General features: G+C 28.2%; 1 protein-coding gene across 1 annotated transcript in view; it reads right to left on the bottom strand.

Moving 5' to 3' along the window:
• LOC129975336 (potassium voltage-gated channel subfamily KQT member 1-like) overlaps positions 1–14,449 on the bottom strand; it is a 620,836-nt gene that overhangs the window by 25,052 nt on the left and 581,335 nt on the right. The window contains exon 8 of the mRNA XM_056088399.1: positions 2,843–3,045. Coding sequence (XP_055944374.1) covers positions 2,843–3,045 — 203 coding nt within the window. The remainder of the gene's footprint in view (positions 1–2,842; positions 3,046–14,449) is intronic.

Below are 14,449 nucleotides of genomic sequence, written 5' to 3'. Positions count from 1 at the left end.
TTTTGACTCTTCTGTGTATATATTAGAGCTTTAGAAAAATAATAGAATTAATTAATTTTTTTAAAATTATAGCGCTTCATCTTTGTTTTGTTTAAAATGGAATTAAATTTAAATTATCAATTACTTTTAGCTGCATTCTATCATATTCAGGATTATTTAGGCGGAGAAGATAAAACACTCTGTAATATTTGCTGCATTGTTGTTTGATCATATTAAAAACTTCAAAGCCAGTTCACTGGTTTTTACAATAAAAGCGTCTCAATATATTTGTGTTCAATTTAAAAATTATTATTTCTTTTTCTTAAAAACTTAACTTTATTATTTAACTATTTAAATTAAATTTTAAACTTAACTTTAATTAGTTTTACTTAAAAATTATTATTTAATATATAAATAACAACACACACACACACACACACACACACACACACACACACACACACACACACACACACACACACACACACACACACACACACACACACACACACACACACACACATATATATATATATAAATTTCAATTTAGCTATTTTAACGCTTAATTTAATAATAATAAAGTTTTTATTTCGACAAATATGGAATAATTTTATTCGTTTACTACTATCAATAAATTTTATACGGAATATAGTATTTTTGCTTAATAAATACTGTTAAATTCAGTCCGCAGTTTTCTTTAAATGCCATAATGCTCTTCCTTCTCGGTTTCTATTATCTTACTTTTATTATTTTATATTAAAATGCCAAATAGAAAAATAAATCGTCAGCTAAGAACATAAAAATTACATAGTTCTATAAATTGGGATATATAGTTTAAATGCTGGGAACCACTGTTGAAGTATACTAATAAAATGTCTTTAAAAAAAAAATTCTTGCTGCGGAAGCAAAAAGAAAAAAAGTGAAGTGCATTATATTGATAAAATGAGAAGAAAAATTTGGTGATGGATTTGGTTGAAAACTTTGAATCTTACCAATACATGCGGGAACTTTTCGAACTTTACGGATGATAATTTCACACCATGTTTTTCTAGGATCCACTGGGTTAAGAGAAAACACCGTCAACTTCCAAATTCAAATTTTTAACTTACTTATTTATTTTCAACTCTTAATATTATAAACGAGGATGTTTGAATGGATTGAATGAACCTTTAATTTTAGTCTCTAAAACAATAAGCGTCAATATTTTTTACAAATTTTGAAATAATTTTTATTGTGAAAAAAAAAAAAAAGAGAGAAATATTCTTTATGAAATTAACGACTTAACTTAAAATAAATATATATAATTAAAAAAATTAAATGTATAAATAATTTCTTTGGGTTAGCTAAATTCTGTTTATTTTTTTTACAAAGATCTGATTATTAAAGTTATTAAATTTTTGACTTTGTTATTTTCTAAAAATTTATTACCTAGCTTAATGTTTTAAAAATTTTAGTTTAAAAATTTAAAAAGTTTTAGATAAAAATAACAACATATGATAATTTTTTTTTCTAAAATATATGTGTGTCTGAAGTTGTTTGCTGTGTCATATTACTTCTTTCATGATTATGATTTTTTTTTTTTTTTTTTGAGTTCCAATTAAAGATATTATCTTGTAGAAATTTAGTACTTCGTCTACTTCATAGATGGCAGCACCAATTCGCATTGCCATCATTACACTATAATGATGAAGTCAAGAAAATTTTTTTTGAACCAGTTCATTTTAAATTTGTGGTAGAATATTTTTTAATGTAAAAAAAAATGAAATTAAACAAATCAAAGTAAAGTAATTTCGCATTTTAATCAAAAATTTAATGCAAAATATTGGTAAAAACTATATAGTTTTAATTTTTTTTATTATTAAAATATTTATAACAAAGAGGAGCTCTATATCAGTTAAATTTACTCAAATTTATAGATTTATTGTATTTCAGTTCAGAACATTAATTGTCCATAAGAGATACGTGTGATGAAGTTACATTATTAATTATGGCATGAAATGATGACATTATTAAGAGTGGTATTTTGTAAGCAGTTTATTTATGATTTATTTTAGGCGCTTAAATATTGATGAATCATTAATTCATTAATAATCACCTGGTTCTCAATTTAAAAGTACTTTAAAGATTAAAATATAATTAATATTATAATGGAAAACTGTTGGATATAAAATAGTCTTTTAAAATTAGTTTAAAGATTAATTATTGATGTTTTATAGCATGCTTTTTACTCAATAATTAAGAATTGTATGTTAAATTTCAACTTGCTTAATTGTGTTCATTTAAATATATTTTGAGATTAAGTTTAAAAAAATGTATTTGTAAAAAAATCAAAGTGCTTTTATTTGAAATTCCTTAAAATATATCATACAAAATTTTTATTATTTGTATTCTTGAGTTATTTTAAAATAATCATTCCTTTTTCATTTTCTTTAAATCATTTTTTTGGTGCATATGAAATTTTCCTGTAATTCAAAATACGATTATCCCCTTTCAGATGAAAATGTTCAGTGTTCAAAATAACCTGTTCATTAGATCTTCGTTGACAAAATATTTCATGAATACAAATTATTAGCTGAGTGAACTTAATATAATCAGAATTCGAACAGGAAAATTAGAAACTAGCGGATAGAATACAATAATATACTTCGGCGATATTTTGCTTGTCAATTGTTATATAATTTGTGTCTTTGATAGAACATTTTCACGTGCTATTGGAGAAAAGAGATTAGCTTATAAATATTACTACATAAATATATTATGAATGCTCAACAGTATTAAATTCTAGAAGAAACATTTTTCAAATTCACTGAGAATTTTTTAAAACCATTTTTGATTAATTTAACAAAAAAATTATAAAAATTACCATCCGAATTCCGCTTAGAAGTTTCAGAAAAATCTTTGGACACCGAATCTTCGGAAACGCTCGGACGCATCCGGCCACTTAAGTTATCCGAAGATGTGTTGACGTCACTACAACGGCTTCTTGTCATTGGTGAATGAGTAAACGGCGGTCGATGACGTCGTATAGTGGAAAACCGACTCACAAATGATGTATTATGCTTAAAGCTGGAATAAGAAAATCACAAAACATAAAATCAATTAGAACACTTATTTATTTCTATTTGAAATGTTTTAAATGTGTATATTTGCTAGAACGTAAATGATTTGATGCATATTTCAAATATATAAATTTCAAGGTTTTATTAATTTTTTATTATCTTGAAAATAAATCCGTCTTATGAATTAAGAATTCAATAAAGAAAAAGATAGTACAATATTATTTAGCTTTATTTATTAATTATATTGTTAACATAAATGCATTACAAATAGTTATGCTGTTATAATCGATAGAGTATATATTTCTAGCATAATATTTTAATATTACAAGAAAAATTAGATAAAATAAATTTTAGTATTATTAAAATTAGCATTACTTCGAAAAAAACTGATAGAAAGGTAATTTTCTTAATAAATATTTTTGGATATTATATCTTACAACTTCGACTTATAAAGTTAATTTTGCAGAATTAATAAAACATTTTCCAAGCAACTTTCTGGTAAATATTAAAATAAAATAAAGCAAACTGTAAAATTTTTCATATCATAGTAATTTTAAATAAAGTATTGTTATTAACGCTAATTGTAAATGACTAATTGTTCAATTGAATGAATTTGAATCGAGTTTTATGCGTTTTAGAAATACGTTTCAAAATTTTAGATTTCATTTTTTTATGTATTTACACATACGACTTATACAATAGGACATTAAATGGGTTTAAAAGATAATTTCAGTAATTTTATTTATTGTGTTTCCCTCTATTATCTTTATCATTTTTGAAATTTGAATGAAATGAATAGGATATATCATTGAATTTTGAAAAATATATGCAGAGAAAGGCTTAATAGAATAAAAATTTCTTGCTTCCTTAATTTTCCATGTGTGAAAACATTTATTCTATTTTTGATTTAAATTACTATTTCTGAGAAAGATTATTATTCTATGAATATTTTTATTGAAAAAAAAAAGGTACTTAACATTTGAAAAATACTTGACTAAAACATAAATAATTAATCAAATTATATAATTAAAAATTTAATTCCAGATTTATTGTTCAAAATAGCGGCCATGTTAAAATCATAAATTAATATCCCAGAATTTATTATTTAATAGTTACTTCTCAAACTTTATTCTTTGGAAACATAAATGTTTAATTCCTCAACAAATAAAAAAAAGGATATTATTTTTATTATTGTTAGTGTTATTTCATTAATATTGACGACATCACAAACAGTTATATCTTGAGATATATTTATATATAACACACTCTTAAACTCTACAAAAAAAGAAAGCTAAAAGAGAATCATGCAAGAAGTTAATAATAAAAGAGATTCAAGAGGAAAGAAGGTTGATGGTGAAAGCATGAAAAAAAAAGTAAGGTTAAAGAGAAAAAAATATTGAATTATAAAACATATATTTAATATACATATATATTAGAAAGCATAAAGTAATGAACACATTCGATGAGGAGAATTTTCAAAATCATGAAGGAAATTAAAAGCTGTGTTTAAATGTTCCAACAATTTTTTAAAATTAAGTATTTCTTTCAGAAGAAAGTGTCAGCGTTTTTCTTTAGAGAATCTCAAGAATAAAGGCAAATAAAAAAGAATAATTTAATTTTGTTGTTACTTTTAAAATGATGCAAAAATACTTTTTTTTCCTTGAAAGGATTTTTATTAATAATTTTTCCCATTCAAGAAATTTTCTTCCGAAAACGATTTTCTTTTTGATAATCCAAAGTTCTTTCTTTTTTTTTAATTATAAATAATAACACAAAGTTGAAATGCTGTATTTACATATTTAGAATAACAAATAATTTTTGTCACTGACTGAATAAATAAAAATTAAATAATTTATCAATAATTTGTTTTTTAAAAATAAAATGTTTTTTTTTTCTTGATAGCTCTTAAAGAGCTTTCTTTTTTTTCTATTTATAAATAATAACATAAAACTTAATTTCGTCTTTTACGTCTTTTGAAAAATTTATAACTGAATAAAAAAAATAAATTGCCAATAAGACTTAATGAAATTGAATAAATTTCATTACAAACATTTCAAAATGATTCCTAATTTAGGATGCATAAAGAACGTTTTGTGCTTTTGTCCAAGTTGCTAAACAAAATTCTTTTTTGAAACATTTCCATGATTCATAAAATCAAATTCCTTTGTTTCGGTTGAAAAATTCGTAGTTCTCAGAATAGTTTTCATAAAAAATTTACCATTGTATGTTTCGCACACAAAAGAATTTAAATAAACACTTAAAAAATATAGGAATTTCTTAAAAATTTATAATTCGATATATCAAAAAAGTCAAATAGTGTAGAAACAAATTGACTTCCGAGTAAATCGATTTTTCTCTGTATATTTTCGTTTAAAAGTAAGTAGTGGATTTCCTTTTAACAGGTAGAGCTGTTAGCTCTGTCGTATTTATGCTGAAAAGAGGAATAAACAAATTAATTTAAATTTAAAATTGTTTAAAGAAGCAGTGGAAAAATTTGCAAATTCCTTATTTAAACAATATTTATAAATCACACGAAGTATACATCTATCTTTTTTTCAGCTATTATATATTCTGCTGTTATTTTTTTTAAGCTTCGACGAACCATAAAAAAACAGTCGTATAGAACAAAATGAATTTATTACTAAACTTTATGTACTTCCGATATAATCGCCGTGAAAATTCAGACATTTCTTATATCGGTGAATCCAGTTTCCTATCCATTCTTTGAAGAATGTAATTATCAGTGATCAATGAATTTTAATGACCTTTGGAATTTCTCGTTAATCTGCAAGTTTTTATTTAAGGAAAGGGTTCATCGTAGGAATCCTAAACATTCTTTGACAAGCTGACCAATCAATTCGTTGCTTGAGATTCCAGCATCTTTTCTTTGTTTCTGTACTACTTGATCAAATCATTAAACAAGATCTTTTGTTGTGACAGCTTCGTGCTTTTGTTCCGTTTCATTTGAACTAATTGAACAGCTCGCTGAACAAGATATTTTGTTGTGACAGCTTCGTGCTTTTGTTCTGTTTCATTTGAACTAATTGAACAGCTCGCTGAACAAGATATTTTGTTGTGACAGCTTCGTGCTTTTGTTCTGTTTCATTTGAACTAATTGAACAGCTCGCTGAACAAGATATTTTGTTGTGACAGCTTCGTGCTTTTGTTCTGTTTCATTTGAACTAATTGAACAGCTCGCTGAACAAGATATTTTGTTGTGACAGCTTCGTGCTTTTGTTCCGTTTCATTTGAACTAATTGAACAGCTCGCTGAACAAGATATTTTGTTGTGACAGCCTCGTGCTTTTGTTCTGTTTCATTTGAACTAATTGAACAGCTCGCTGAACAAGATATTTTGTTGTGACAGCTTCGTGCTTTTGTTCTGTTTCATTTGAACTAATTGAACAGCTCGCTGAACAAGATATTTTGTTGTGACAGCCTCGTGCTTTTGTTCTGTTTCTTTTGAACTACCTGATCAAATGACTGAAAAAGATTTTCTATTGTGACGGCATAGACGATATTGTTTTATATATACATAGACGATATATAGCGAATTTGTTCCTTTTTTTAAATTACTTATTGTACACGTTGGACTAGATCTTCTGTTGTGACAGCCGTTTGATTTTTTCGTTCTTTTTCTTTTAAACGTCTTGATCAAATTATTGAACAAGATTTTCCATTATGAGAACGTCGTGCTTTTGTTCAGTTTCATTTGAACTAATTGAACAGCTCGCTGAACAAGATATTTTGTTGTGACAGCCTCGTGCTTTTGTTCTGTTTCTTTTGAACTACCTGATCAAATGACTGAAAAAGATTTTCTATTGTGACGGCATAGACGATATTGTTTTATATATACATAGACGATATATAGCGAATTTGTTCCTTTTTTTAAATTACTTATTGTACACGTTGGACTAGATCTTCTGTTGTGACAGCCGTTTGATTTTTTCGTTCTTTTTCTTTTAAACGTCTTGATCAAATTATTGAACAAGATTTTCCATTATGAGAACGTCGTGCTTTTGTTCAGTTTCATTTGAACTAATTGAACAGCTCGCTGAACAAGATATTTTGTTGTGACAGCCTCGTGCTTTTGTTCTGTTTCTTTTGAACTACCTGATCAAATGACTGAAAAAGATTTTCTATTGTGACGGCATAGACGATATTGTTTTATATATACATAGACGATATATAGCGAATTTGTTCCTTTTTTTAAATTACTTATTGTACACGTTGGACTAGATCTTCTGTTGTGACAGCCGTTTGATTTTTTCGTTCTTTTTCTTTTAAACGTCTTGATCAAATTATTGAACAAGATCTTTTGTTGTGACAGCTTCGTGCTTTTGTTCTGTTTCATTTGAACTAATTGAACAGCTCGCTGAACAAGATATTTTGTTGTGACAGCCTCGTGCTTTTGTTCTGTTTCTTTTGAACTACCTGATCAAATGACTGAAAAAGATTTTCTATTGTGACGGCATAGACGATATTGTTTTATATATACATAGACGATATATAGCGAATTTGTTCCTTTTTTTAAATTACTTATTGTACACGTTGGACTAGATCTTCTGTTGTGACAGCCGTTTGATTTTTTCGTTCTTTTTCTTTTAAACGTCTTGATCAAATTATTGAACAAGATCTTTTGTTGTGACAGCTTCGTGCTTTTGTTCTGTTTCATTTGAACTAATTGAACAGCTCGCTGAACAAGATATTTTGTTGTGACAGCCTCGTGCTTTTGTTCTGTTTCTTTTGAACTACCTGATCAAATGACTGAAAAAGATTTTCTATTGTGACGGCATAGACGATATTGTTTTATATATACATAGACGATATATAGCGAATTTGTTCCTTTTTTTAAATTACTTATTGTACACGTTGGACTAGATCTTCTGTTGTGACAGCCGTTTGATTTTTTTGTTCTTTTTCTTTTAAACGTCTTGATCAAATTATTGAACAAGATTTTCCATTATGAGAACGTCGTGCTTTTGTTCAATTTCTTTTGAACTTCTTGATCAAATGACTGAATAAGATTTTCTGTTATGACAGCCTAGCGCTTTTGTTCCGTTTCTTTTAAATTGCTTAATATACTTGCTGAACAAGATCTTCTGTTTCTCGTACTCTCGTACTTTCGTACTTTTATTCTGACAGACGTACTTTTATTTTATCAAATGACTGAACAAGATTTTCTGTTGTGACAGCCTCGCTGTTTTGCTCTGTCTCTTTTGAATTACTTATTGGACTCGCTGAACAAGATCTGCCGTTGTGAACAGCCTCGCGCTTTTGTTCCGTTTCTTTTGAACTTCTTGGTCAAATGACTGAAAAGATTTTCTATTGTGATAACTTCGTGCTTTTGTTACGTTTCTATTGAACTATTTGATCAAATGAATGAAGAAGATCTTCTGTTATGATAGCTTTGTGCTTTTTTTTTCTCTTCTCGGCGAATGCGGTTTAAATTCGAGTGATTTTTATATCTTGCTAGAATTCAAAGATTCCAAGATAATAATTTCAGACTAAGAAGAAGTTTCAAATCAGCGTTAAAGACCTTATTACATCAACGGTGGTAATGTTTTTCAAACAGGTGATTGAAAACCTTTTCTGCCTATACGACAAATAAAAAAAAGTACCTAAATCTTTATAGTAATTATGTCGAAATTTAAATATGTAATACATTTTGATTTATAAATTTATTTTGTTCTCTCCACTTCTTCTTTTTTTATGGTCGACCGAAGCTTGAAACAAAAGATTGAAGTAGTTATTAATTGTTGTGTAATTATATTATATTATCATTATTTCAATAATAATGATATAATTCAACAATAATGGTTTAATATTATTTATTTTTTAGGCTTTTCTGCAAAAATTTAAAACATTAAACAATAATCATTAAAACAATCTAACTTTATTTTAAGCGAAGCAGTTCCATCAGATTGTTTGAAAATAATTAATGAATTAGATTAATATTAATTAATGTTTCCAAATTAATTTGTGCAATATTAATTAACATTCTTCATCAGTAAAATTTAAGACATTACTTTGTCCACCTCACTGTCGTTTATTGAAACAGAGGACACACATTTTCAAAAGTAGCATTTTCATACTGATATTTAGTAAAAGCTGTTAAACATTCAATGAAAGCAACTAAATTTTTTTTTATCTTCTACTGACTTAACGATCGTCAATTCTTCCATGCAAGGTAGGATGAACTAATGCAGGATCTAATAGGTAAGGCTGGGGTCTGAAAAATTGTTCGATAATACAGCATCTAATCTGAGAAAATTAACTGTTAAATCGAGGAACAAAAGAAATTGCTATCCTTTTGTGATTGATAAATATTTTTCATTTGGATGACTTTAAAATTTTGTATCTTTATTTCTACTAATAATAAAAGAGAAGGCATGTGTGTGTGCGTAGCGGCTCTACAGGATAGAGTATTTAACCTAGCACTAAAAAATTTGGCATAGATGTATTTTAGAGGGTGAGATGTACATTTGGAGTTTTTCATTGAAATTGTAATCACTTAAAAATAGACGAAAAGTTGAAATTTTTTTTAACATAGCTTACGAAAATATTACAGTAAAAACATAATTCTTACGTCATCTTAAAATTAATAAAAAAGGGCATTTTTTGTGATACCAATTTCATTTTTTCTGCATTTTTGCATTTCTTAAAAAATATTTTTTTGCCTAGTTGCTTTTAATAGATTACGATGTTGTGAAATTTAAACCATCATTGCTTTATCAAATAACTAATTACTTGATTTTCTTCCATTGTTGAAAATTAAGTGAGACGAATTCTGTTTGATATCTTTTTAGTTCGAGGACTTCGAACCTTTTTAACCATTGTGATGTGATGGGACTTGATTCAATTAGGGGAGTTCTGTATACAATGAGCAAAACAGTTAAAAATCTATTAAAGAACGGCTTCAATTTCAGTAGGAATTTAAAATTTAAATTTATTCTTTCGTGGGAACCATAAATATTAAATTATATATAAAAAAATTTTAATTCAAAATAAGCACAAACAGTAATCTGACATACCATTCAGTCGCCAAGTTAATCACTAATGAAAATTTAAAAAAATTACTTTTGAAAAAGAAATAAGAAACTTTAAAAACACTTTTGGGTGATAAATTGAACTAAAGAACATGCTTGTTGAGGTCATGGTTATCCTCAAGGACATGATTATCTTCAAGGGAATGGCTATCTTCAAGGTCGTAATAAACGGTCATCCTCAAGGTCATAGTCATGGGTATCCTCAAGGTCATTGCTATCCTCAAGGGCGTAATCACAGTTATCCTCAAGGACATGGCTACTATCAAAGCCATAGTCATGAGTATCCTCAAGGTCGTACTCACAGTTATCCTCAAGGTCATGGCTACCACCAAGGTTATAGTCATGATTATTCTCAAGGTCATGGCCATGATTATACTTAAAAAAATTGTGACACGATTTTTTTTTAGTTTTTTTTGTTAAGTGCATCTATTAGAATTATGTGTCTTTCAGTGCAAGGAAGTTCTCTAATGTTGCCGTATCTGTAACATTGCGCTACTTTTGAAATCCAATGCCATTTTTTAAAAAAAGAATATGAAGCCAAATGATACAATTGGTGATAACATATCATAAATAATAGCCAAATAAGGTCTCCAGGCCATACATAGTAGCCAAATAATAGCTCAAGACAAAATACTGACAGATGGCATACGAATTGATGTACATAACGTGACAAATTTTTCTTGCGAGATTATTAATGAAATGTGTTTTGAAAGAAACTAAAAGAATTTACGTTAAATTAGAGGTTGACATGTTTTCTTTCAAAAAGCAAAGATATTATAAAATGATGGCTCCGAAAATAGCGTAATTTTGTATTATCCAAAGGCGTAGATCTTTATTTTGTTTTTTGCACTCCAAAATTATCTTGGTGAAAGATACTTATGAAGAGAACGAGTAGTTAAAAGAAAGATATATGGAGTTTTTTGCATGTAGAAGAAAAATTTGCAAACTTGAAAGTTCTGATTGTAAAAATCAGTTTGGAAATCAATATTCATAGAGAGAATGCCGCAGCATCAATAAATGCTCTGCATCGTCATGGAAGCTACATCCAGTTGGCAGGTAAAAGTAAGCATTCGTAGATAGTGGTATAACTATAGATGACACAACAAGCAATTCAGGAACTAGGGAAAAATATACGAAATGAAAAATTAAGATTGTCAGAATAATTCTATTTTTACTTTCTCATACATGAAGTATGTAAAGATAAAGTATTGTAATCGTCAAACAATTCTCATCGTAAAAATCATTTTAGAAATCAACATTCGTAGAGAAAATACCGTAGTATCACAAAATGCTTTGCTTCGTCATGGAATCTACATCCAGTTGGCAGGTAAAAGTAGGCATTCGTAGATAGTGGTATAACTATAGATGACACAACAAGCAATTCAGGAACTAGGGAAAAATATACGAAATGAAAAATTAAGATTGTCAGAATAATTCTATTTTTACTTTCTCATACATGAAGTATGTAAAGATAAAGTATTGTAATCGTCAAACAATTCTCATCGTAAAAATCATTTTAGAAATCAACATTCGTAGAGAAAATACCGTAGTATCACAAAGTGCTTTGCTTCGTCATGGAATCTACATCCAGTTGGCAGGTAAAAGTAGGCATTCTTAGATAGTGGTATAACTATAGATGACACAACGAGCAATTCAGGAACTAGGGAAAAATATACGAAATGAAAAATTAAGATTGTCAGAATAATTCTATTTTTACTTTCTCATACATGAAGTATGTAAAGATAAAGTATTGTAATCGTCAAACAATTCTCATCGTAAAAATCATTTTAGAAATCAACATTCGTAGAGAAAATACCGTAGTATCACAAAGTGCTTTGCTTCGTCATGGAATCTACATCCAGTTGGCAGGTAAAAGTAGGCATTCGTAGATAGTGGTATAACTATAGATGACACAACAAGCAATTCAGGAACTAGGGAAAAATATACGAAATGAAAAATTAAGATTGTCAGAATAATTCTATTTTTACTTTCTCATACATGAAGTATGTAAAGATAAAGTATTGTAATCGTCAAACAATTCTCATCGTAAAAATCATTTTAGAAATCAACATTCGTAGAGAAAATACCGTAGTATCACAAAGTGCTTTGCTTCGTCATGGAATCTACATCCAGTTGGCAGGTAAAAGTAGGCATTCGTAGATAGTGGTATAACTATAGATGACACAACAAGCAATTCAGGAACTAGGGAAAAATATACGAAATGAAAAATTAAGATTGTCAGAATAATTCTATTTTTACTTTCTCATACATGAAGTATGTAAAGATAAAGTATTGTAATCGTCAAACAATTCTCATCGTAAAAATCATTTTAGAAATCAACATTCGTAGAGAAAATACCGTAGTATCACAAAGTGCTTTGCTTCGTCATGGAATCTACATCCAGTTGGCAGGTAAAAGTAGGCATTCTTAGATAGTGGTATAACTATAGATGACACAACGAGCAATTCAGGAACTAGGGAAAAATATACGAAATGAAAAATTAAGATTGTCAGAATAATTCTATTTTTACTTTCTCATACATGAAGTATGTAAAGATAAAGTATTGTAATCGTCAAACAATTCTCATCGTAAAAATCATTTTAGAAATCAACATTCGTAGAGAAAATACCGTAGTATCACAAAGTGCTTTGCTTCGTCATGGAATCTACATCCAGTTGGCAGGTAAAAGTAGGCATTCTTAGATAGTGGTATAACTATAGATGACACAACAAGCAATTCAGGAACTAGGGAAAAATATACGAAATGAAAAATTAAGATTGTCAGAATAATTCTATTTTTACTTTCTCATACATGAAGTATGTAAAGATAAAGTATTGTAATCGTCAAACAATTCTCATCGTAAAAATCATTTTAGAAATCAACATTCGTAGAGAAAATACCGTAGTATCACAAAGTGCTTTGCTTCGTCATGGAATCTACATCCAGTTGGCAGGTAAAAGTAGGCATTCTTAGATAGTGGTATAACTATAGATGACACAACGAGCAATTCAGGAACTAGGGAAAAATATACGAAATGAAAAATTAAGATTGTCAGAATAATTCTATTTTTACTTTCTCATACATGAAGTATGTAAAGATAAAGTATTGTAATCGTCAAACAATTCTCATCGTAAAAATCATTTTAGAAATCAACATTCGTAGAGAAAATACCGTAGTATCACAAAGTGCTTTGCTTCGTCATGGAATCTACATCCAGTTGGCAGGTAAAAGTAGGCATTCGTAGATAGTGGTATAACTATAGATGACACAACAAGCAATTCAGGAACTAGGGAAAAATATACGAAATGAAAAATTAAGATTGTCAGAATAATTCTATTTTTACTTTCTCATACATGAAGTATGTAAAGATAAAGTATTGTAATCGTCAAACAATTCTCATCGTAAAAATCATTTTAGAAATCAACATTCGTAGAGAAAATACCGTAGTATCACAAAGTGCTTTGCTTCGTCATGGAATCTACATCCAGTTGGCAGGTAAAAGTAGGCATTCGTAGATAGTGGTATAACTATAGATGACACAACAAGCAATTCAGGAACTAGGGAAAAATATACGAAATGAAAAATTAAGATTGTCAGAATAATTCTATTTTTACTTTCTCATACATGAAGTATGTAAAGATAAAGTATTGTAATCGTCAAACAATTCTCATCGTAAAAATCATTTTAGAAATCAACATTCGTAGAGAAAATACCGTAGTATCACAAAGTGCTTTGCTTCGTCATGGAATCTACATCCAGTTGGCAGGTAAAAGTAGGCATTCTTAGATAGTGGTATAACTATAGATGACACAACGAGCAATTCAGGAACTAGGGAAAAATATACGAAATGAAAAATTAAGATTGTCAGAATAATTCTATTTTTAATTTCTCATACATGAAGTATGTAAAGATAAAGTATTGTAATCGTCAAACAATTCTCATCGTAAAAATCATTTTAGAAATCAACATTCGTAGAGAAAATACCGTAGTATCACAAAATGCTTTGCTTCGTCATGGAATCTACATCCAGTTGGCAGGTAAAAGTAGGCATTCTTAGATAGTGGTATAACTATAGATGACACAACGAGCAATTCAGGAACTAGGGAAAAATATACGAAATGAAAAATTAAGATTGTCAGAATAATTCTATTTTTAATTTCTCATACATGAAGTATGTAAAGATAAAGTATTGTAATCGTCAAACAATTCTCATCGTAAAAATCATTTTAGAAATCAACATTCGTAGAGAAAATACCGTAGTATCACAAAGTGCTTTGCTTCGTCATGGAATCTACATCCAGTTGGCAGGTAAAAGTAGGCATTCTTAGATAGTGGTATAACTATAGATGACACAACGAGCAAT

Source organism: Argiope bruennichi, chromosome 7 (assembly GCF_947563725.1).
Source record: "Argiope bruennichi chromosome 7, qqArgBrue1.1, whole genome shotgun sequence".
In the NCBI taxonomy this organism is placed as follows: domain Eukaryota; kingdom Metazoa; phylum Arthropoda; class Arachnida; order Araneae; family Araneidae; genus Argiope; species Argiope bruennichi.
Note: the sequence above shows the minus strand (reverse complement) of the source record. Positions and strands in the feature narration are given on the sequence as shown.